Source organism: Nerophis ophidion, linkage group LG03 (assembly GCF_033978795.1).
Source record: "Nerophis ophidion isolate RoL-2023_Sa linkage group LG03, RoL_Noph_v1.0, whole genome shotgun sequence".
NCBI classification, from domain to species: Eukaryota; Metazoa; Chordata; class Actinopteri; order Syngnathiformes; family Syngnathidae; genus Nerophis; species Nerophis ophidion.
In genome coordinates, this window is record NC_084613.1 from 1525839 (window position 1) to 1551866 (window position 26028).

The 26028-nt window shown below is 43.7% G+C and overlaps 2 protein-coding genes across 3 annotated transcripts in view; both read right to left on the reverse strand.

Annotated features, from left to right (window-relative positions):
- Window positions 1–360: 360 nt before the first annotated feature.
- LOC133548917 (gap junction alpha-10 protein-like) lies at window positions 361–7211 on the reverse strand. 2 transcript variants are annotated; one of them, XM_061893865.1, is made up of 3 exons: window positions 7019–7211; window positions 4903–6348; window positions 362–905 (listed from the first exon to the last, which is right to left on the reverse strand). In XM_061893865.1, the coding sequence occupies exons 2-3, from the start codon at window positions 6307–6309 to the stop codon at window positions 867–869; spliced, it is 1446 nt and encodes a 481-aa protein (XP_061749849.1). In that variant the 5' UTR covers window positions 6310–6348; window positions 7019–7211; the 3' UTR covers window positions 362–866. The 2 variants fall into 2 exon arrangements, with proteins under 2 accessions (XP_061749851.1, XP_061749849.1); XM_061893867.1 differs by lacking the exon at window positions 7019–7211 and having other exon boundaries at window positions 361–905; window positions 4903–6485.
- A 4129-nt stretch (window positions 7212–11340) lies between these two features.
- LOC133548674 (uncharacterized) overlaps window positions 11341–26028 on the reverse strand; it is a 32022-nt gene continuing 17334 nt past the window's right edge. Inside the window, exons 9-13 of the mRNA XM_061893644.1 lie at window positions 19082–19186; window positions 18783–18992; window positions 16524–16923; window positions 14973–15256; window positions 11341–13262 (exon numbers count right to left, since the gene is read on the reverse strand). Of these exons, the coding sequence (XP_061749628.1) occupies window positions 13074–13262; window positions 14973–15256; window positions 16524–16923; window positions 18783–18992; window positions 19082–19186 (1188 nt within the window). The 3' untranslated portion in view covers window positions 11341–13073. The remainder of the gene's footprint in view (window positions 13263–14972; window positions 15257–16523; window positions 16924–18782; window positions 18993–19081; window positions 19187–26028) is intronic.

Below are 26028 nucleotides of genomic sequence, written 5' to 3' on the forward strand. Positions count from 1 at the left end.
AACTGGACCATAGACATGGAACATGTGTACCATAGACATGGAACAACTGGACCATAGACATGGAACAACTGGACCATAGACATGGAACATGTGTACCATAGACATGGAACATGTGTAACATAGACATGGAACATGTGTACCATAGACATGGAACATGTGTACCATAGACATGGAACAACTGGACCATAGACATGGAACATGTGTACCATAGACATGGAACATGTGTACCATAGACATGGAACAACTGGAACATAGACATGGAACAACTGGACCATAGACATGGAACAACTGGACCATAGACATGGAACAACTGGAACATAGACATGGAACATGTGTAACATAGACATGGAACAACTGGAACATAGACATGGAACATGTTTGCAACTTTTTACAGTGCTATTATTGTATTTGTACATTTCTCTGCTACATTTATTGACATGTCCTCTTTTTGGTTGACATGACTGTTTCATGCAGACTCAGCATTTTCCTTTTGGAAACTTCAAAGGGGTTTTAGATATTTTTCTAAATGTTGTGCAACATGTCACATTTTCTTTCTTTGATATGAAAACAATTGTCTTTTGTTTTGTTGACAAATAAAAAGAAAAGGCATGAGAATCCTGGTGACTTTTGAAGACGTTTGTGCTAACAACGCCTTTGCTGTTTATTACAAATGTTGAGTGTAAACCACACAGAATGACAACTTTGTTCTCATCAAATCTCGCTTAGAAAAACCACAAAATATGCTTCATCCTCCAAAATGTTGTGTGTTGTCAGGACGCACAACAAAGTCTGTTAAAAAATATCCAAGGCTTAAAAGTAGCCAGGTGGTCTTGTCTCTGATAGCCTTGTCGGGATGTTACGTCTCCTCACTTCTTCATGATCGATGAAATGTCCAGAAACACACTCTAAACATGAAAGAAAGACCATTTATTACTAAGTAACTTGTCTGGAAAATACACATTTTTAGTTTTATATATATATATATATATATATATATATACATATATATATATATATATATATATCCGTTATACGGTGGTCAATACAAGAGGCTATATCATCCCTACAAGCCTGTTTCGCAGGTTTCCCTGATTTTTCTTTAAAAAAAATCCCCAGGTAGTTCTTCAGTCCAGCAGTGTAAATATCTCCTCCATCCTAAATGATTGCATCTGCCAAAACACCATGAATGGTTTCCCTGCTCATCAGGGGATTTTAAAAGTAAAATCCCCTGACGAAACTTGCATCACAGGCTTGTAGGGATGATATAACCTCTGTATTTTTTCCTGACCTAATGTGTGTGTGTGTGTGTGTGTGTGTGTGTGTGTGTGTGTGTGTGTGTGTGTGTGTGTGTGTGTGTGTGTGTGTGTGTGTGTGTGTGTGTGTGTGTGTGTGTGTGTTTATATATGTATGTGTGTATATATATACATATATATGTATATATATATGTATCTATATATATCTCCATATATATGTATCCATATAGATACATATATATATATGTGCATATATATATATGTGTGTGTATAGATTTATATATATCTACGTATATATATGTATTTATAAATATGTATGTGTGTGTATATATGTGTGTATATATACATATATATGTATATATATAGATACATATATATATCTATATGTATCTATATATATCTACGTATATATGTATTTATAAATATGTATGTGTGTGTATATATATGTGTGTGTATATATATATATATATATGTAGATATATATAGATACATATATATCTATATGTATCTATATATATCTACGTATATATATATATATATATATATATATAGATTTGATAAATTCTATAAATGTATGACTGTATGACAGATAAACCACAGAAACCTTGACTTTATATATATATATATATATATGTATGTGTGTGTGTGTGTATATATACTGTATATATATATATATATATATATATATATATAGATTTGATAAAATCCTATAAATGTAAATATTAAATCTAACCTATATTCCGCTTTACCCTGGTATTGAGGACAGTATGACGGATAAACCACAGAAATCTTGACTTTTTATGTGCATATATATATATATATATATATACATACATATATATGCAGTACATATTTAAAAAAATATTTAATGCAACTTATTAATTTTCTATCAGCAGTTAGAAAAAGTAAGTCGTTAAATCATTTTAATAAGCATCTGCAAGGTTGTTATAGTTACATTTAATTCACAGCTTCAGGTGAGGGTTGTTTTTTCCCCAATGCTACACAAAGTAAAATATCCAAGTAGATATTGTGACTTGTTACTGTACTTTAAGCAACGTGTAACCAGTCTTGCATAATTCTGCTCTTTTACATACAATATGTTGAATACATTGATAATGTAAAATAAAGTTACTCTATTTTATCTTATCTGCGATGAAATGGCGACTTGTCCAGGGTGTACCCCGCCTTCCGCCCGATTGTAGCTGAGATAGGCACCAACACCCCCCGCGGCCCCAAAGGGAATAAGCGGTAGAAAATGCAGTTTACACCAACAAAGTGTCTTTTTGTTTTTAGTTGTCCATCTATTGGAAGTTTGTTATACTTTGGAAATAATATTATTTAGAATAATATTTTTCTGTGCAACTGTAAACAATGTAAAAGTCATTTTGACCAAAAATGTTTTATACGATTATCAACTTCTTAGTATCTAGCGGAAGGGAGTAGGAGAGGAGACAAGGAGGAAAGGGAAGGGGACGAGGAGGTATAATAACAGGGGGAGCGGAGGAGACAAGGACGTATGTAGACGAGACATATATATATATATGTAAGATACATATATATATATATATATGTATCTTACATATATAGATATAAGGAGGTATTGTTTGGGTAGGAGAGGAACCAAGAAGGTATGGGAAGAGAGCTGAAGAGGAGACGATGGGTACAATAAAGGGGTAGAAGAAGAGACAAGGAGGTATAGTAAAGGGTTAGAGAGGAGACAAGGAGGAATGGGAAGGGGGTAGGAGAGGACACAAGTAGGTATGGTAAAGGGGTAGGAGAGGAGACAAGGAGGTATGATAAAGAGGGTAGGAGAGGAGACAAGAAGACATTGTCAACGGGTAGAAAAGGAGACAAGGAGGAATGCGAAGGGGGTAGGAGAGGAGACAGGTAGGTATGGTAAAGGGGTAGAAGAGGAGACGAGGAGGTATGGTAAAGAGGGTAGGAAAGGGGACAAGAAGAAATTGTCAAGGGGTAGGAGAAGAGACAAGCAATAATGCAAGCAGATGAACAAGTTGGAGAGGAGACAAGGAGGTATGGTAAAGAGGGTAGGAGAGGAGACAAGAAGACATTGTCAAGGGGTAGGAGAAGAGACAAGCAATAATGCAAGCAGATGAACAAGTTGGAGAGGAGACAAAGGTATGGTAAAGAGGGTAGGAGAAGAGACAAGAAGACATTGTCAAGGGGTAGGAGAAGAGACAATGAGGAATGCGAAGGGGATAGGAGAGGAGACAGGTAGGTATGGTAAAGGGGTAGAAGAGGAGACGAGGAGGTATGGTAAAGAGGGTAGGAGAGGAGACAACGAGGCATTTTCAAGGGGTAGGAGAGGAGACAAGGAGGAATGTGAAGGGGGTAGGAGAGGAGACAGGTAGGTATGGTAAAGAGGGTAGGAGAGGAGACAAGAAGACATTGTCAAGGGGTAGAAAAGGAGACAATGAGGAATGCGAAGGGGATAGGAGAGGAGACAGGTAGGTATGGTAAAGGGGTAGAAGAGGAGACGAGGAGGTATGGTAAAGAGGGTAGGAGAGGAGACAACGAGGCATTTTCAAGGGGTAGGAGAGGAGACAAGGAGGAATGTGAAGGGGGTAGGAGAGGAGACAGGTAGGTATGGTAAAGGGGTAGAAGAGGAGACGAGGAGGTATGGTAAAGAGGGTAGGAGAGGAGACAAGGAGGCATTTTCAAGGGGTAGGAGAAGAGACAAGGAGGAATGTGAAGGGGGTAGAAGAGGAGACAACTGTAGGTATAGTAAAGGGGTAGAAGAGGAGACGAGGAGGTATGGTAAAGAGGGTAGAAGAGGAGACAAGGGGGCATTTTCAAGGGGTAGGAGAAGAGACAAGGAGGAATGTGAAGGGGGTAGGAGAGGAGACAACTGTAGGTATGGTAAAGGGTATAAGAGGAGACGAGGAGGTATGGTAAAGAGGGTAGGAGAGGAGACAAGAAAACATTGTCAAGGGGTAGGAGAAGAGACAAGGAGGAATGTGAAGGGGGTAGAAGAGGAGACAACTGTAGGTATGGTAAAGGGGTGGAAGAGGAGACGAGGAGGTATGGTAAAGAGGGTAGGAGAGGAGACAAGGAGGCATTTTCAAGGGGTAGGAGAAGAGACAAGGAGGAATGTGAAGGGGGTAGGAGAGGAGACAACTGTAGGTATGGTAAAGGGTATAAGAGGAGACGAGGAGGTATGGTAAAGAGGGTAGGAGAGGAGACAAGAAAACATTGTCAAGGGGTAGGAGAGGAAACAAGGAGGAATGCAAGCAGATGAACAAGTAGGAGAGGACACAAAGGTATTGTAATGGCGTAGAAGAGGAGACAGGGAGGAATTCGAAGGGGGTAGGAGAGGAGACAGATATGGTAAAGGGGTAGAAGAGGAGACAAGGAGGTATGGTAGAGGGTTAGGAGAGGTGACAAGGAGGCATGTTAAAGGGGTAAGAGAGGAGTCAAGGAGGTATAGTAAAGGGGTAGGAGAGGAGACAAGGAGGCATGGTCAAGGGGAAGGAGAGGAGACAAGGAGTCCTGTAAGGGGATGAAGAAGTAGGAGAGGAGACAGCGGTATGGTAATGGTGTAGTTGTAAGTTAAAAGTCAATAATGAATACTGGTGTACTATTGTTATCATTGTAATGTTGTGGTTGAAAGACAAGTTTTTCAAATAGTTACCATTGACATTCTCCTGCCTCCAGCAGGTGGCATCATGGACATGTCTCCCTGCAGAGATCCAAGTTCATCTGATTCTTCTGAGGAATGTAAGGACTGACTTGTGGAACCACTGATTGATGATAAGCTTTCAGACGGAGGTCTGATCATGAAGCTGGTTTTTCGGGGTTTGTGGATGAGGTGCTCGCTCCCCATCGAGTCTCTTCGGTTCTCTCTGTCAAGGAGGTCTGTAGAAGAGGGTCGTATTGTGTTGTTGGACAGAAGAGAGCCTTGATAATGTCTCGGATGCGTGTCCTCCTGAGGGCTTGATGCACTTCCGAACTCCACGTTAGACACCACAGACGGCCAACAAAGATGATGGTCCACTTTGGTTGTGAAGACCTCTGGACCTTGCTGAGCTTGGGAGAGGACACAGTTCTGGACAGATCTGTTTGGTGTCCTGGGTTGGGGGCAGAGATAGCTGGCCTGCGTGTGCCCCAAATGAGCCACGCTGTTGTTCCTCTGGGCCTCATGACCAGTTTTGATCCCAAAGTAATGCGAGGGGTTAACGTCTTCTTCTGGTATGACTTTGAAGGTCTGAGTCAAAGGTCCATCAAAAGGTGACATCACACAATGATGCGATAGTGACACTTTCCTCTTCGACTTGAAGATCAAACTGTCCTCCTCCATGTACTTGTCTCCTGAGAGGCTCTGTTTGATTTTCCTGATACCAAGGTGGGATATTTCCAGAATGTTGAGGAAGAGAGAAACTCCCGCAATAGCGATCATGAAGACCATGAAGATAGTTTTCTCTGTTGGCCTCGAGATGTAACAGTCCACACTGTTAGGGCAAGGTATCCACTCGCATTTGTAAAGCGGGTCGAGTTGTACACCATAAAGAACGTATTGTCCCAGGATGAACAACACCTCCAGCGCAGATCGCGTCAGGATATGGATGACATACGTCCTCAAGAGAGACCCTCTCAGGGGCGCCCTCTTCACCTTTCTCTGCTCGTCCAGCCTCCTCAGCTCTCTCTCCATCCGTTTGTGCTCATCCAGCGCTAGTTCCGCCTCATCCAGCTCCTCCTTCAGCTGTATCCGTTTCCTATGGCGCTCTTTCTCCAGGGCTCGGATACAGTAGAGGGCGTGGCCCATGTAGACGAGCGAGGGCGCCGAGACGAAGATGACTTGCAGCACCCAGAATCGGATGAGCGAGATGGGGAAGGCGCGGTCATAGCAGACCGCCTTGCACCCTGGCTGGTCGGTGTTGCAGACAAACTCCGACTGCTCGTCGTCCCAAACGTCCTCGGCGGCTGCCCCCAGGATCAGCATGCGGAAAATGAAGAGGATGGTCAGCCAAATCTTGCCCACGATAGTCGAATGAATGTGGACCTCTTCCAGGATGCTGCCCAGTAGGTTCCAGTCACCCATGGTCAGGTTCTCACCACTCTAGTGCCACATATCCTCAAGCTGAAGAGAAAGAGAACATTCAGACAACACAACTCTAAGTCTTCCTAGAGGACAACTGCATTCTGGGGGGAATTTTACAATCCTACGCGAGACAAGACCACGTTCCCTTTTATGTGCGTTCTAAGTAGTAAATAACGGCTAATAAAAAGTGCTTTACAATGCAGGGTAATTGGGAGTCGTCTAAAGTTTACCAATAAAAATTACCCCTCTGGATCGCTCTCAGCTCTATTGAATACTCTTAACAACTCCGATGTTTGCAACTTGTGATCGACAGCGGACAACAAAAGCAGCCTTTGGTGGTGTTTCTTTGTGTACTTATAATTATTACTATTTTTACTTATAACTCATTAAAACTGTACAGTAATTTGACAATGAGCTCTGAGCATGAGCTTTAACTGCCGTCTAGTGTCTGCTTTTAGGTTAGTGTGGTATAAAATGAGTAAAACATCAATACAGTATTTCCTTCACAAGGAACATTTTAAACATTGACAACAAAGTCATAAAATCACAAGTTGGTTTGATCTTACTTACAACATAAGCCTCTAAATATTGCAACTTTTGCCTCAACTTCCCAAAAAAATCTAACCTGGAGGGAATTTTACAATCTTCAAACTAAAATGTTTTCTCTGTGACTCCACGTAAACTGACGCAGCATCTTTAAAACACTTACAAATCATCGAGATCCCTTTTTGCCGCTTGCCAAACTTCATGGTGACAGTTCAGTCCAAGGAATCCAGGGCGCCAGTCAGGCTAACCCATGGAGGAGTGTGGATGGTCCAAATTAGAGTCCACAATGTTTTGCTTCCTGTTGCCTTTCCCTCCCTGCGTTTGTGCTGGCAGGCTGCGGGTAGGGAGTGCTCTACCGTGTTACATGCTGGGTTCACAGGATGTGTGCATTGATTGCCTCTCGACGGGACAATGTTCCCATCCCCCACCCTTCTCCCACGCCATCAATATCAGCCTCTCTGACTGATGGCACTGATATCTGTTTATCTTTCCCATCTAATGCTCAAACAAAGCCACATCATGAGTCTTTTCATTGAGGGAAATGTTACTATTTCTTCTTGTTTTCTGTCATTCTTATCAATCAATCAATCAGTCACAATTTATTTACATGGGCCTTAATCAAAGGGCTTTGCAAAGCACAACAGCATCCCCTGATCCAAACCCAGAAAAACGTCTAATCCCAAACTGGGAAAAAGGAGAAACCTCAGGAAGGGGCTGCAGATGTGGGGACGTCCTTCCAGGGTCCTCGGGCTGCAATAGATCCAGAGAGGGTACAATTATTGAATTGTTACATTAGTAGATAACGTGAGCATCCTGTCCACCGGGAGGCCAACAGAGGGTCTCAAGGGGATCGTCTTTCATGTGAACAAGTTGGCAATGCATTGACATCACCAGCCGTGCATAAAAGATGCATGTCTGCAATTTACCCGTGTCCTCAATGTGGACTCGGTGCTGTCTTCTCGACACATTTGTTGCCTACACAAATTGTGGCAACTGAGCCACATTGATGTCAACTAGCATCCTTCAGGGGAAAACCTCAAAGTGTCTTGTCAACTGTTAGCCTTTTCTGTCCGTGGCTCAAACTTGTGGAACTCTATGGAGCTGGACCGGGGTCAATTTAGGGATGAACTTATACTTAAGTCCATCATGTGACAATAATAGTAATTTGCCCTCTGAGTGGGGAAGTTGATCCTTTGCCGATTCCACTTCCGGATGACCTCCTACAGCACTGGCTAGTCAATTCTCCTCCACAGCAGTGCACACCTCTTCCTCAACCAGCTTGTGCCTTTTCTTTCCGTTGACTGTTCTCAATTGGGTCGATGGAAAATTTCTGAAAGTGACACAAGCTTCTGACTCTTCTACTTCCTCCTTTTCCTCAATGATGCCTGCCCAGGAAACTGTTGACCCTCAATCCAGTGTGCTGGAGATGCTCTCTTGCTGCTCCCTGACTGAGCTGAGAAGGAGCCTGAGCTTGTTGCTGCACAAGCTGTGAGAAAGGCCCACCACCTATGCAGATAGCGGCTCACTGCGAACCTCATACATGAGCTAGAGGCAAACGATTATTGTGGGGATATCATGCTGGTAGACCCATGATTTGAATTGCGGAGGGAGACCAGATCTGTCCACTGCCTTCGTCCACCCTTTGAGGTTAGTGCCAGTTGAAGACATTATCAAGGCTCTTTACTGATTTTAAATCTGCAACCTTTTCTTCCTGCAGGACCAAGAAGCGAGATCTTGTGGGTTTGAAACGCATGCGTGTTCAGGACTTGAGCTTCTCTAAACCCTGGAGGATCCACCTGGCGCCTGGCATGGCAGTTATAAGGGTGAAATCTTCCATAAAGGTTCTGATAGGTGGTGGCTTGTGCCGATCTTGCAGAGTTGGCTGCAACACTTTGGTTCAGCCAACTTTACAAGCATGATCAATGCCAATGTGAACAGGGTCACACAGACGGCAATTATCCCAACTTCCAGTCATTGCCAAACGGAGGTTGTCTGACAAGACACCCTCTGAACCTGCTGTAACAGTCTAAAATAATGTGTTTCACCCTCAGGTGCTTTTCCTGTTCCACTTCAACCAGCTTGTGGGAGATTGAGCCACAGGCATTTGTTCGATCCAACCACAGAACAGTCAGGTCCCTTTACCCCCACTTGCCTCCCCCAATGGGCTGAGTTGCTCACCTGTGTGCACCAGGTAGCCCGTGGACACTTATCACAAATATTTTATTGGTTCACTACTCATTAGGTGATATATTTTACTGTTCCTCAGTGAGCTTGTATACTAATGACATTTTTTTTATGTTTTATATGATTTGTGTATGCTTGTTTAATTCTGCTTGGACGCTAAATTACCACTGTCTGCAAAACTATTTTACCCCCGGGTTGCATTGACACCTGCCTCCCTTTTAAACGAAGTGACAATGTAATTATGATTAAGCAAGAAGTCGCTTAGTCTCTTGGCCACATTGCTGAAGAAGATCTTGCTCTCCACACTGAGCAAGTGAGATGATTCCAAACTGATGGACACGTTCAGAGTTCTCCTCTTTGGGAAAGGTTACGCCTACAAGTTGGTGATCTTTCCCCCTTCCAGCTTTGGGCAGTTGTTACAGACCATGTAGCGGACTCCACTCGGGCCTGGTGCTGAATAAGTTGTTTCCCTCCTCAGCACTTCATCCACTTTCCCTCAGGCAAGGTTCTTTCAGGTTGAAGTCTGGTGGAGTGATGAGAGACTTGCAAGGCCTCAACAGTATTGTCACTTGAGAAGATTAGATGGATAGATGGATCAAAAGTTTGCTAAAACGCGAGGACTGTACGGTTGTACCTCAACTTATGAGTATTTTGACATGCAAGTTTTTTTCAGCTTTCTGTCTTGGTTTAAGTTGCAGGCATTCATTTAAATTACAAGAATGTTGTGTGGCCCTATCCTAAAGACAGTAAGACGAAGAAGAGTTCCAAGTCTCTACCAACAACCTCCGCAAAATATCCAGCCTTAGAAGCAAACCACACCCAGCGACCGGAGAAATAAAATACGACGGACCGTGCAGCGACCCTGCGAGTCAGTTCAAGCACAGCATTGCCAGTCAGCATCCTGCTCCAAAAGTGAATCCATCCACGAAAATATCTTTCAACGACCAACTTGAAACCAAATCCACCACCATCGCTCTGACTAAGGTAAATGCAACATTACTTCATAAAACTACTGTAACTGTTTGTGCTACATTCTATTGTATTGGGTCGGCGTGGCTCGGTTGGTATAGCGGCCGTGCCGGCAACTTGAACGTTCCAGGTTCATTCCCGATTCCGCCACCCTAGTTACTGTTGTTGTGCCCTTTGGCAAGACACTTTACGCACCTGCTCCCAGTGCCACCCGCACTGCTTTAAATGAAGCTGAGAGATGTAGCTAATGGCTTTCACTCTGTAAAGCGCTTTGAGTATCAAGAGAAAAGTGCTATATAAATATGATTCACAATTGTTTTAATACAAAATATCTGTTACGGCTCAGACCCTTGCCAACGGCGCTCATCCGTCTGTGCGCTCCAGTGAGCTCACCTCAGGACACGCCCAGGGACGCGCCGCAAGCGTCTCCGCCCTGCAGCGGCCGCCAGCTGTTTTCATTCACCGACAATCACCACACCTGCCGGTGATTAAGGACCTGCCTTCATAAGCCGGCACAACTTGGCATGCCGGGGCCGGAGTATAGCCTTCCGTACTTTCCCCTGTGTTCATCATCGAGTCACGCTGTGTGTCGTGTACTTCTGTATATTCCCTGTCTTCCTCGTGCTTTTCTGGTTTTTGACTCCTCGCTCGCCCCGGACAACGACGACTCGCTCCTGCCTCTCGACCCCACTTCCGCCCATGGACTACCCTGCCTGTCTTGCCCTTGTCGGACTGCACCGCTTCTCTCAACACGCACCTCCATCGCTTATGGAACAATCCCTCCAGTTGAATCCTGCTCATAGCCTTACACCATACACACTCTTCGATCTCGTTCACACTCCATTTCCCTTGTTATATTATTGTATTATTATTTATATATATGATCTATATATATATATATACAAAATAAATATTTGGACATTACCCCCACCTGGTGTCAGTCTGCCGTCATCTCCCTCTGTTTAAACCTTAACAATATCTCATCGAAAAGTTTATTTTTCTTTTTACAAGTTATGTCACATGAGCGGGACAAGCACGGATTCCAATTATTTTAATTAATTTCCATGGCTGACGATTGTTTTGCATAAGCAGCTGGGTCATGGAACCAAGTGAGTACTACTGTACTCACTTTGGTCGGACAGTGAGGGGAAAATGTGACGCGTGTGCTTGTGTTTTAAAAATGAATCATTTGTAAACATATGAAGGCGAACTGGCTATTTTTTGTTCATGTCCAAAAGGATAATTTGCCATTCACCACAAAGTCCTTATAACATGAGATATATTTAATGTAAAGTACACATCAAATCAAATCAACTTTATTCATAAAGAACATTTAAATAGAATATTAGGATCACACATTAAAGTGAGGGCGTTTGTGACAAGTAAATTGTAGCACATTTATTTTTACTTTACAACACAGATTCCAGTTTGTAAACAAAAGATTGGATTGATAGAATAAAGAATGACTTGTGAAAGCTCAGCATGGGTGCCCAGGTCCTGGGAGTAAGGCCGTAGTGGATCTGATGGCCGTGGCGCTCGGCTGCAGAAAATGACCAGCTCTGCCTGGAGGGCCTTTAATTAGGTTTCCATCGCGCGCTGACACAGTCAATGGAGCATCGATTTGATTTTCCCTTCAGATGGTGCTGCTGTGGTTGCGGAGGCCAAAAGCCAGATGTCACACCAGGATCATTGGGTTACACAACCAATGGCTGGCTCATCAGGAACTCTGGCCAATGGCTGACGCTTCACTCGGCACTAGGGACTCACCCACTTATTGGATTCTCACTTCACTTGATACATGCTATTTGTTTACACCCTGATCTCCCAAGCCTACTCTGACAAGCTTCGTTCCATCCATCCATCCATCCATCCATCTTCCGCTTATCTAAGGTGGGGTCGCGGGGGCAGCAGCCTCAGCAGAGAAGCCCAGACTTCCCTCTCCACAGCCACTTCGTCCAGCTCCTCCCAGGGCGTTCCCAGACCAGCTGGGAGACATAGTCTTCCCAACGTGTCCTGGGTCTTCCCCGTGGCCTCCTGCCGGTGGGACGTGCCCTAAACACCTCCCTAGGGAGACGTCCGGGTGGCATCCTGACCAGATCCCCGAACCACCTCACCTGGCTCCTCTACATGTAGGACCGCAGCACCTGAAGCTGGGAATCGATTTCGGTACTCAACAGTAACAATTTCCGCTAATTTTCTGTGGTTTATGATCATAAAATAAATATTTTATTGCAACACATAAAGAATGAGCTGTTAACTGTTGTCAAGTTGTCATATCGTGTTTTATTACCACATTTCTGAGTATCATTTGCAAGTATGAGAGAAAGTTGCAAGTCCAAGACGTTAGATGCTGCATCATTTATGGTGTGATGGCTGGTCACTTCAGTCTTTGCCAATAGTCTTTTTCTTTCCTTAAAAAGTGTTATTGTCCTTATTATGCACCAGCGGTTTGATTGTAACGTGCATCTTAGTTGTAGTTTTCATTACCAAATTTGGAGGTGTTGAAATTGCTATGTAAAGTCGCTAATGCTAATCAGTAGCGTGTCAGTAGCAAAGCCGTTGTTGTATTAGCATCCCGCTAGTGCATTTTTGGAAAAGTGAAGCCTTACTTGGAGCTTTTTTTTGAGTCAACTGCTTTGTTGGCATTGAAAATGTCATCCTTACTTGGAGGTAGTGTCAGTGCTGCTGGAGTGGTCGCCAAGGTACCATAATACGGTACCGTTGGACTTTTCACAAATTGGTGAATTGGGATTGGGTCGCTACCAAAAAAAAGTACCCATCTCCATTGACACCCATCTCTAAATATAAGCTAATGCTAGCAAGTAAGATCAGATGTTCCGGGTCGACTCTTCCTTGGTTCATCCTGACAATCGTAACACCAACTGGCGGGAAGATGCTCAGGACTCAAATGTATGCTCGCCGCTGATCATTTAAAAGCTTTAGTTTTATCGTATCTCAAAACACTGGGAAGTTGAGGTCTGCTTAGGCCAAATATTTTTGGTTACTCCTTAAGATGTGGGTGAAGCCTGTCAAGACTGGCTCAGGAACACGGTCCTTATTTTCATTTATGTTTTCCCAGCCTTCTCGTCCATTTTCATTCTCCGGAGCTCCTCCTCCAAGGTGTTGATGTGTTGGAGTAGTTCCTGTTTGTCCTGCTGCACTCTCAGCTTCGTCTGCTGCTCCACTTCCAGAACCTTCCTCTCATACCAACGCTCCAACTGAACAGTCACCGTCTCAAAGAAACGTTGCGTGACCTGGAGGGTGGGGGGGGGGGGTTATAACACACCCAAAGAGTAAATTGATCAGAACGGGTGTCATATCTGTTGTTAAATCCATGAGAAAGTAGTTTGGCAACACATTCGGGGGAAATACTTAACTATCGTATTTTCACACACCGGATTATAAGGCCCACTGTCGATGAATGCTCTATTTTCTATTTTTTTTTTTTTCATAAATAAGGTGCATCGGATTATAGGGAGCATTAAAGGAGTCATATTATTATAATATAATAATCTTTGTTGTAGCGGTGTAGCGTGCAAGGACGGAAGTGGAAGAGGTGTCAAAAGATGGCACTAACTGTTTTAATGACATCCATGCTTTACTTCAATCAACAACAGAGCAGCATCTCCTCATCCGGAAACAACAACACCCGAAATGTGTCCTGTGAAAAATCGTTCGACCGGAACTCTTTAATAAGTAAAGTTCCTTGGGTGAATAATGTAAAGTCACTACACCGGTATGTTTTAGTGCTTTCATGACGAGTTTACTGACAGATATAAGTAAGAACATTACACTACTTTATATCAGAAATGACAACAGTGGAGGATGAATGTCACATAACAAGAAGATAGAGAAAAAGAAGAAGCTTATCCACTATGGATCGGCACGGACTACAAAGGCGGAACTGCGTCATTTTTCAGGACTTATGCCGATCCCAAATACAGATCAGCAAGTACCAGAAGGTAAGAAAAGTTGCTTTGGCATAATGTTACGAAACAAAACGCCTTATTCACACAGCATGATAATACTCCTATGTTGAAGCACATCAAGCGGTGTGGCTTCATAGCTTACCAAAGTCCTACTAAAACATTTTGGTGGATTTTTGAGTTTGTAATGTTCTATATTTTCAATGGAACATATAAAATGTTGGTGTTGTTTACTTGAGTCATATTGCCATCATGGTGGAGTCTACACGTATCTCTTATGTTTGACTGCCATCTACTGGTCACACTTAACATTACACCATGTACCAAATAAAATTGCTTCGAGGTCGGTAAGCAAAACCAGAATTATTCTGTACATTAGGCGCACCGGGTTATAAGGCGCACTGTCGAGTTTTGAGGGAACAAAAAGGACTTTAAGTGCGTCTTATAGTCCAGAAAAATAAGGTACATATTGTTGTCTCGGATTTTATTGATTGACACAACTTTATTTACCTCGTCGGACATTTTATTGGGACAGCTGGGATCAGTTCCATTTTTGGTGGTAATTAAACTAATTGTGTATAAATAGTTCTGTTCAGTCCCTCCAGGATTCTTGTGATTGTTACTATGAAGTAAATGTTGTCCACTACATTACCCAGAAGGCTCGGCACTGTAGACAAGAACAGGAAGTAGGTCGGCGAGGATAACAATTGTGCCATTTCAGCAATAAGACTTGATGTTCTGTTACATGTCGTTGTTTCTGCTAGTCACACACACACTAGGTGTGGTGAAATAACCCTCTGCATTGGACCCATCCCCTTGTTCCACCCCTTGGGAGGTTGAGGGGAGCAGTGAGCAGCAGTGGTGGGGAATTATTTTGGTGATTTTTTTATTTTTATTTTATTTTTCATATTTTGCAGGTATTCGCTGAATTGGCGTGACTGCGACATCGCAAATTCCAGGAGAAACTGTTTGATTAGTCAACTATTGTACTGTATGAGTTGTATTTTGTGTAGACTAGTAGGAGTGGCGTGTGATCACCTCCACGGCGTGCAGGGTGTTTCTCTCCTGGCTGAATGTTGGCTCAATGAAGAACTCCAGTCTTGTGTTCTGTGTGGCTTGCATGCGGGCACACGTGGCTTCACGCCATTCAGTTTTTCCTTGAGACCGGGTAGTGGTGTTTGCCAAACCCTGGCCACAGGGTAGCACCGGCGTGTCCCCATCCCGCAATCCTGGACTCTGGCTGCCGGGGTCATCAGAAGCCACAAGGACTCCTAAAGCGTGGCGACCAGGCAGCGACAAGAAGGCTGTGTTCTGGTCCGCATCTGGAGAGACATTAAGGCGACAGAATAATCATTTCAAATACTCTACTTGAAAGTAGCATTTAGTACTTCTGGAGAGGCGGAGCCGACGGCGGGGCAGGGCACGATGGAGCCCTGCCCATGATGGCGGCAAGGACGCGGAGAATGCGGCGGAGCGGAGAGGCGGGGCGTGCCGGGAGCGACGCCGCCGCAATCTAATTCAGGTGCAGACAATCAACATATCTCCTCGCAATGTATAAAAGGGGAGAAGGAGGAGAGTTCGGGGCAGAAGGAGGAGAGTCCACAGAAGATGAAGAAAAAGAGCGCCAAAGACCACACGAGAGACGGAGACACGGCTGGCTGAACAGCGACCGAGGAGCGAGCAGCAGAGAAGGAGCTAAAAAGCGACCCGACCGGAATTGAGCTTTATTGAAAAATAAACAAGAGTCAAACCTGCTCAAGAGCAAAATGTCCTTCCTTGATGGTCCATGGAACCCACATGACAGCAAGCGACTGTCACATTTTGCTCCCACCCTATATATATATATATATATATATATATATATATATATATATATATATACATCATTTTGATTTTCCTGAGGTAACACTCTTGAAAGAGTCAATAATGTACTATCTATCTATCTATCTATCTATCTATCTATCTATCTATATATCTATCTATCCATCCATCTATCCATCCATCCATCCATCTATCTATCTATCTATCCATCTAACTATATGCGTATCTACATCAACAATATAATTTGCTTGATTAAAAAAAATACAAATTTTAAAAATGTTAGTTTAAATTTTTAACTTGGGTAGTCTTGCAGGCCAGATTGTGGACGCTAGTGCAAATCTCGCCATCGTAGTCCGACGCTGTAGTCAATAAGCTCCTTAATTTTCCTCTATCCTCTTGTTGTGGGGCAGACTGGCTCATAGATGCACATGCATTTGTAATTCAAAGGAGCATGCAGTTCAAACTTAACCTGTCAGTAAATTCGCCATGGAAGCAATAAAAAGTAAAACAACGATGACGGAGAAAAGGCGCTGTCAAAGTAGAGGGACGTAGATAAGACGGCCCACAAAACGGTGCACCCAGAAGAAAAGGTCAGGAAGCGGCTTGAAGATGGTCAGTAAAACATCATCTATGCCACATTTTTGACCAAAGAAACAGCATGACATGTTAGTAGACCGCAAGGAAGTCTTTTAAATATAGAAAAGAAAAGTAAACTGATTGGAGTGTATCTAAAAAAATAGCTTGATTCGAATGAATGAATCTACTTACCAAGTGAGCTATTTTCTTTCAGTTGCAAGTACAGTTTGTACTCCTCACTCCCAGTCCAATCCTGCAGGACTGCGTTCAGACTGCAGGGGGCAGGAAAAATGTTGACATGCGTGGCCAAAGAAGCTCTGCTGCCTGGGGAGCCTGAGGAGCCTGGGGAGCCTGGGGAGCCTGAGGAGCCTGGGAATCCTGGGGAACCTGAGGAGCCTGGGGAGCCTGGGGAGCCTGGGGAGCCTGCAGACAGCAAGGGGATGGACTGCCGCTCACTGTCCGACTCCACAGAGGGTGACAGCAACTTGTAGCCCAGGCTTTCGACTTCAACCTGGGCCGCGCGCCGCCTCTTAAAGTGTCGCCTTGTTCCCGCCTGCTTGACACAACTTCCATGTTTTCTGTGCGACGAAATCTGTCCCAAAAAAGACATTCAACATTTATTATGATCAACATACTTGCCAACACTCACAGATTTTCCGGGAGACTCCCGAAATTCAGCCCCTCTCCCTAAAACGTCCCGGGACAAATTTTCCCCCGAAAATCTCACAGAATTCAGGCGAAGCTGGAGGCCACGCCCCCTCCAGCTCCATGCAGACCTGAGTGATGTGTCGACAGTCTGTTTTCACGTCCGCTTTCGCACAATATAAACAGCGTGTCTGCCCAGTGACGTTATAACTGTAGAATGATCGAGGGCGAGTTCTTGGTTTCTTATGTGGGTTTATTGCTAGGCATTTTCATTAATGTCCTCCCAGTGCGGAAACAACACACAACAACAGCAGTCACGTTTTCGTTTACTATAAAACAGTTTGTCTGCCGTAAACAGCAATGTTGTGACACTCTTAAACAGGACAATACTGCCATCTACTGTACGTGCATGTGTGACGATAACATCTACGGCTTTTAGAGAGTGCAGTGAAGATCTTCCTCAGGAAGCAAAGATTGACCGGTTTTGGGACATGCTAGGGAAAGATGGAAGATTCCAGACTTTAATGCATTTACTGAAAGGACATTTTTGCGTGCCCCACAGCAATGCATCATCAGAGAGGGTGTTCAGCATGGTTCGAAAAATAGTGGCAGAGAATAGAACAAGGATGAACAATTCAACCCTTAACTCAACAATGAGTGGGTGAGTGTTTGTGTGTATATTTGTAAATAAATGAACACTAAAATTCAAGTATTTCTTTTATTTATATATATATATAGGTACCTTCTGGTACCTGCTGATCTATATTTGGGGTCTGCATAAATCCTGAAAAATTGCGAGCGTCTGCCTTTGTAGTCTGTGTCGACCTGTAGTGGATAATCTTCTTCTTTTTCTCTATCTTCTTGTTATGTGACATTCATCCTCCACTGTTACCATTTCTAATATAAAGTAGTGTAAAGTTCTTACTTATATCTGTCAGTAAACTCACCATGAAAGCACTAAAACATACCGGTGTAGTGACTTTACATTATTCACTTAAGGAAATGTAGTTATTAGAGAGTTTCGGTCGGACGGTTTTTCACGGCACACATTTCGGGCGTTGTTGTTTCCGGATGAGGAGATGCTGCTCCGTTATAGATTGAAGTAAAGTGTGAATGTCATTAAAACAGTTAGCGCCATCTTTTGACACTTCTTCCACTCCCGTCCTTGCACGCTACACCGGGTTGGGGTTATTTTGTCACAATATTGTGAGGTTTTGTATCAGGGTTCTGAAAAATAGGACCCATGCACACATACTGTACAGCAGATTTTTATTTTGTGTGTGTGTGTGTGTGTGTGTGTGTGTGTGTGTGTGTGTGTGTGTGTGTGTGTGTGTGTGTGTGTGTGTGTGTGGGTGTGTGTGTGTGTGTGTGTGTGTGTGTGTGTGTGTGTGTGTGTAGGGTTAAGGTTTTTTGTTTATTTGTATACGTGTGTGTATATATATATATATATATATATATATATACACACACACACATTTTTTTCACTAGATTTGTGACCCCCGAGCCAAAATAATTGCCCATGCCTGTTGTAAAGGTATGTTGGTGTACATGCACCTGAGAAACTAAAGGTTTCCCAAGCTTTGGGCTTAGGCCATAGTTCCTTTTTGGCCTCATCTAAACATGCTATGTCCACCATCTCACCTGCATGTCACACTTAATGGCCGACTGTCCACAGTGATGGAGCACTCTTCAACTGAACAAACTGTTTGCTGGTCCCCAGGAATGTATGCTTTACACAATCTGGAAAAAACAGTTGTTTTCCTAGTCCAGTAGATAGTAGAGCAGCATAAAGAAGTAGAAGCACACCTGATGTTTGTTCCTGAGGTCCATCTCACACAACTTGTTGTCAACCTTCTGCATTCTAAACATTTGCAGTCTCATCTCTTCTTGAGTGGCTTTGACTTGCTGCTGCAGCTTCCTGATCAGAGTCCTGCAGGGACAACCCCCACAAGGACAACCTCCACAAGGACAACCTCCACAAGGACAACCTCCACAAGGACAACCTCCACAAGCTGCCTGAACACAACAAATCCTTTGAGAAGAACTGAGCTTTCCTCACCAGATGTTGACGCTTCATCCTTTCAAATTGTCTGATCATTTCTAACCTGTTGAAGGCTTCCGTCCTTGTCCCGATATACCGTGTAAGAGATGTTTCTGTACTTTGTCCATAACTTGTCTTCAATGACTGGATTCTTCTTCAAGTGCAGAGCCTGCAAATACAAACCACATTACATCAAAGTTATGGAACGCTTAACAACAACATAAAGGACACATTAGTCTGATGTTGATACGCAGCAATGATTGTGTTCAACGTGTAACTACTTTAAGATGTATCGCTATTGTTCTTTTAAAGGGGAACATTATCAGCAGACCTATGTAAGCGTCAATATATACCTTGATGCTGCAGGAAAAAGACCATCTTTTTTTTTTAACCGATTTCCGAACTCTAAATGGGTGAATTTTGGCAAATTAAACGCCTTTCTGTTTATCGCTCTTTTAGCGATGACGTCAGAATGTGACGTCGCCGAGGTAACACACCCGCCATTTTCATTTTCAACACATTACAAACACCGGGTCTCAGCTCTGTTATTTTCCGTTTTTTTGACTATTTTTTGGAACCTTGGAGACATCATGCCTGGTGGGTGTGTTGTCGGAGGGTGTAACAACACTAACAGGGAGGGATTCAAGTTGCACCACTGGCCCCAAGATGCCAAAGTGTCTGCTGCCAGACCCCCATTGAATGTGCCAGAGTGTCTCCACATTTGACCGGCGATGCTAAGACAGACATGGCACAGAGATGTATGGATAACCTGCAGATGCATTTGCAACCATTAAGTCAACGAAATCACAAAGGTGAGTTTTGTTAATGTTGACTGCCAGCTAATCGATGCTAACATGCTATTTACCGGCGGTGCTAAAGCAGACATGGTACAGAGATGTATGGATAACCTGCAGATGCATTTGCAACCATAGTCAACGAAATCACAAAGGTGAGTTTTGTTGATGTTGACTGCCAGCTAATCGATGCTAACATTCTACGCTAATCGATGCTAACATGCTATTTACCGGGGGTGCTAAAGCAGGCATGGAACAGAGATGTATGGATAACCTGCAGATGCATTTGCAACGATATTACCTTTCCTTCCACCCACATTTAATGCGAAACAAACCCTTACCAATCGACGGATTTAAGTCACTCCAGTGTCAAAAGATGCGAAAGTCCTGATCGTTTGGTCCGCACATTTTACCGGCGATGCTAACGCAGCTATTCGGCCATGCTATGGCTATGAATAGCGTCAATAGCTTCAGTTTCTTCTTCAATATTTTCATACTCCAACCATCTGTTTCAATACATGCGTAATCTGTTGAATCGCTTAAGTCGCTGAAATCCGAGTTTGAATCCGAGCTAATGTCACTATATCTTGCTGTGGTATTCCCATTGTTTGTTTACATTGGCAGCACTGTGTGACGTCACAGGGAAATGGATAGTCTCATCGCAAATAGCGAAAAACAAGCACTTTAAAGCTTTATTTAGGGATATTCCGAGACCGGTAAAATTTGGAAAAAAACTTAAAAAAATACAACAAGCCACTGGGAACTGATTTTTATTGTTTTTAACCCTTTTGAAATTGTGATAATGTTCCCCTTTAACTTTTATAGTCTATAATCTATGTTCTAAAAGCTATATTATATCATCTATATAATATCATCCATATTGTATTCAACAATCTATATTCTGTGATCTACATGATATCATCTATATCAGTGGTTGTCAACCTTTTTTCAGTGATGTACCCCCTGTGAACATGTTTTTAATTCAAGTACCCCCTAATCACAGCAAAGCATTTTTGGTTGGAAAAAAGAGATAAAGAAGTAAAATACAGCACTATGTCATCAGTTTATGATTTATTAAATTGTATAACAGTGCAAAAATATTGCTCATTTGTAGTGGTCTTTCTTCAACTATTTGGAAAAAAAGATATAAAAATAAGTAAAAACTTGTTGAAAAATAAACAAGTGATTCAACTATAAATGCAGATTTCTCCACATAGAAGTAATCATCAACTTAAAGTGCCCTCTTTGGGGATTGTAATAGAGATCCATCTGGATTCATCAACTTCCTTCCAAACATTTCTTCCGAAAAAAATAATATTTTAAACATAAACAATATTTATGGAACATGTCCACAAAAAAAAAATCTAGCTGTCAACACTGAATATTGCATTGTTGTATTTCTTTTATCACTTTATGAACTTACATTCATATTTTGTTGAAGTATTATTCAATAAATATATTTATAAAGGATTTTTGAATTGTTGCTATTTTTAGAATATTTTTAAAAAATCTGACGTACCTCTTGGCATACCTTCAAGTACCCCCAGGGGTACACGTACCCCCATTTGAGAACCCCTGATCTATTAGAACACCCTCAAGAGGCAGCTGGCAAGCTGACTGCTGATTTGACTCTTTCTAGCACCGACAACCATGTGACTCATGTCCCAGGACTAAGACTAAGGTGGCCAGAAACAGTTGTCTTCCACAGCAGGGGTGCTCAAAGTGCGCCTCAGGGGTCGTCTGTGGTCTGTGACCTTTGTCGTTGGCCCGAGGAACATTACCATATTATTGGGACTATAAGATCAAATCATTTTATTTTCTCTAAATTGACAGTGCGCCTTACAGTCTGCTGTACCTAATGTAGGGAATAATTATGGTTGTGCTTACCGACCTCAAAGCTGTTTTATTTGGTATATGGTGTAATGATAAGTGTGACCAGTAGATGGCAGTCACACATATGATATAAGTGTAGACTGCAAGATGAGGCCAGTAGACCACAACAAAACTTTAAATGTTCCATTGAGGATCTAGAACATTACACGCGACACTTCAAAACCTTTCAAAATGTTTTAGTACGACTTTGGTAAGCAATGAATGTATGAGAGTAGACCTGAACAGACCTGCTCATCGGCTATGAGAGTAGACCTGAACAGACCTGCTCATCGGCTATAAGAATAGACCTGAACAGACCTGCTCATCGGCTATAAGAACAGACCTGAACAGACCTGCTCATCGGCTATAAGAACAGACCTGAACAGACCTGCTCATCGGCTATAAGAACAGACCTGAACAGACCTGCTCATCGGCTATAAGAATAGACCTGAACAGACCTGCTCATCGGCTATAAGAATAGACCTGAACAGACCTGCTCATCGGCTATAAGAATAGACTTGAACAGACCTGCTCATCGGCTATAAGAACAGACCTGAACAGACCTGCTCATCGGCTATAAGAACAGACTTGAACAGACCTGCTCATCGGCTATAAGAACAGACCTGAACAGACCTGCTCATCGGCTATAAGAACAGACCTGAACAGACCTGCTCATCGGCTATAAGAATAGACCTGAACAGACCTGCTCATCGGCTATAAGAACAGACCTGAACAGACCTGCTCATCGGCTATAAGAACAGACCTGAACAGACCTGCTCATCGGCTATAAGAATAGACCTGAACAGACCTGCTCATCGGCTATAAGAACAGACCTGAACAGACCTGCTCATCGGCTATAAGAACAGACTTGAACAGACCTGCTCATCGGCTATAAGAACAGACCTGAACAGACCTGCTCATCGGCTATAAGAACAGACCTGAACAGACCTGCTCATCGGCTATAAGAACAGACCTGAACAGACCTGCTCATCGGCTATAAGAATAGACCTGAACAGACCTGCTCATCGGCTATAAGAACAGACCTGAACAGACCTGCTCATCGGCTATGAGAGTAGACCTGAACAGACCTGCTCATCGGCTATAAGAACAGACCTGAACAGACCTGCTCATCGGCTATAAGAACAGACCTGAACAGACCTGCTCATCGGCTATAAGAACAGACCTGAACAGACCTGCTCATCGGCTATAAGAACAGACCTGAACAGACCTGCTCATCGGCTATAAGAACAGACCTGAACAGACCTGCTCATCGGCTATAAGAACAGACCTGAACAGACCTGCTCATCGGCTATAAGAACAGACCTGAACAGACCTGCTCATCGGCTATAAGAACAGACCTGAACAGACCTGCTCATCGGCTATAAGAACAGACCTGAACAGACCTGCTCATCGGCTATAAGAACAGACCTGAACAGACCTGAACAGACCTGCTCATCGGCTATAAGAACAGACCTGAACAGACCTGCTCATCGGCTATAAGAACAGACCTGAACAGACCTGCTCATCGGCTATAAGAACAGACCTGAACAGACCTGCTCATCGGCTATAAGAACAGACCTGAACAGACCTGCTCATCGGCTATAAGAACAGACCTGAACAGACCTGCTCATCGGCTATAAGAACAGACCTGAACAGACCTGCTCATCGGCTATAAGAACAGACCTGAACAGACCTGCTCATCGGCTATAAGAACAGACCTGAACAGACCTGCTCATCGGCTATAAGAATAGACCTGAACAGACCTGCTCATCGGCTATAAGAACAGACCTGAACAGACCTGCTCATCGGCTATGAGATGCTCATCGGCTATAAGAACAGACCTGAACAGACCTGCTCATCGGCTATAAGAACAGACCTGAACAGACCTGCTCATCGGCTATAAGAATAGACCTGAACAGACCTGCTCATCGGCTATAAGAATAGACCTGAACAGACCTGCTCATCGGCTATAAGAATAGACCTGAACAGACCTGCTCATCGGCTATAAGAACAGACCTGAACAGACCTGCTCATCGGCTATAAGAACAGACTTGAACAGACCTGCTCATCGGCTATAAGAACAGACCTGAACAGACCTGCTCATCGGCTATAAGAACAGACTTGAACAGACCTGCTCATCGGCTATAAGAATAGACCTGAACAGACCTGCTCATCGGCTATAAGAACAGACCTGAACAGACCTGCTCATCGGCTATAAGAATAGACCTGAACAGACCTGCTCATCGGCTATAAGAATAGACCTGAACAGACCTGCTCATCGGCTATAAGAACAGACCTGAACAGACCTGCTCATCGGCTATAAGAACAGACCTGAACAGACCTGCTCATCGGCTATAAGAACAGACTTGAACAGACCTGCTCATCGGCTATAAGAACAGACCTGAACAGACCTGCTCATCGGCTATAAGAACAGACCTGAACAGACCTGCTCATCGGCTATAAGAATAGACCTGAACAGACCTGCTCATCGGCTATAAGAATAGACCTGAACAGACCTGCTCATCGGCTATAAGAACAGACCTGAACAGACCTGCTCATCGGCTATAAGAATAGACCTGAACAGACCTGCTCATCGGCTATAAGAACAGACCTGAACAGACCTGCTCATCGGCTATAAGAACAGACCTGAACAGACCTGCTCATCGGCTATAAGAACAGACCTGAACAGACCTGCTCATCGGCTATAAGAACAGACCTGAACAGACCTGCTCATCGGCTATAAGAATAGACCTGAACAGACCTGCTCATCGGCTATAAGAATAGACCTGAACAGACCTGCTCATCGGCTATAAGAACAGACCTGAACAGACCTGCTCATCGGCTATAAGAACAGACTTGAACAGACCTGCTCATCGGCTATAAGAATAGACCTGAACAGACCTGCTCATCGGCTATAAGAACAGACCTGAACAGACCTGCTCATCGGCTATAAGAACAGACCTGAACAGACCTGCTCATCGGCTATAAGAACAGACCTGAACAGACCTGCTCATCGGCTATAAGAATAGACCTGAACAGACCTGCTCATCGGCTATAAGAATAGACCTGAACAGACCTGCTCATCGGCTATAAGAATAGACCTGAACAGACCTGCTCATCGGCTATAAGAATAGACCTGAACAGACCTGCTCATCGGCTATAAGAATAGACCTGAACAGACCTGCTCATCGGCTATAAGAATAGACCTGAACAGACCTGCTCATCGGCTATAAGAGTAGACCTGAACAGACCTGCTCATTGGCTATGAGAATAGACCTGAACAGACCTGCTCATCGGCTATAAGAATAGACCTGAACAGACCTGCTCATCGGCTATAAGAACAGACCTGAACAGACCTGCTCATCGGCTATAAGAACAGACCTGAACAGACCTGCTCATCGGCTATAAGAACAGACCTGAACAGACCTGAACAGACCTGCTCATCGGCTATAAGAACAGACTTGAACAGACCTGCTCATCGGCTATAAGAATAGACCTGAACAGACCTGCTCATCGGCTATAAGAACAGACCTGAACAGACCTGCTCATCGGCTATAAGAATAGACCTGAACAGACCTGCTCATCGGCTATAAGAATAGACCTGAACAGACCTGCTCATCGGCTATAAGAATAGACCTGAACAGACCTGCTCATCGGCTATAAGAACAGACCTGAACAGACCTGCTCATCGGCTATAAGAACAGACCTGAACAGACCTGCTCATCGGCTATAAGAACAGACCTGAACAGACCTGCTCATCGGCTATAAGAACAGACCTGAACAGACCTGCTCATCGGCTATAAGAACAGACCTGAACAGACCTGCTCATCGGCTATAAGAATAGACCTGAACAGACCTGCTCATCGGCTATAAGAATAGACCTGAACAGACCTGCTCATCGGCTATAAGAATAGACCTGAACAGACCTGCTCATCGGCTATAAGAATAGACCTGAACAGACCTGCTCATCGGCTATAAGAATAGACCTGAACAGACCTGCTCATCGGCTATAAGAATAGACCTGAACAGACCTGCTCATCGGCTATAAGAATAGACCTGAACAGACCTGCTCATCGGCTATAAGAACAGACCTGAACAGACCTGCTCATCGGCTATAAGAACAGACCTGAACAGACCTGCTCATCGGCTATGAGAACAGACCTGAACAGACCTGCTCATCGGCTGTGTGCCCACTAATCCCTACGGTCCGAAACTCCATCCATCCATCCATTTTCTACCGCTTATTCCCTTTCGGGGTCGCGGGGGGTGCTGGCGCCTATCTCAGCTACAATCGGGCGGAAGGCGGGGTTCACCCAGGACAAGTCGCCACCTCATTGCAGGGCCA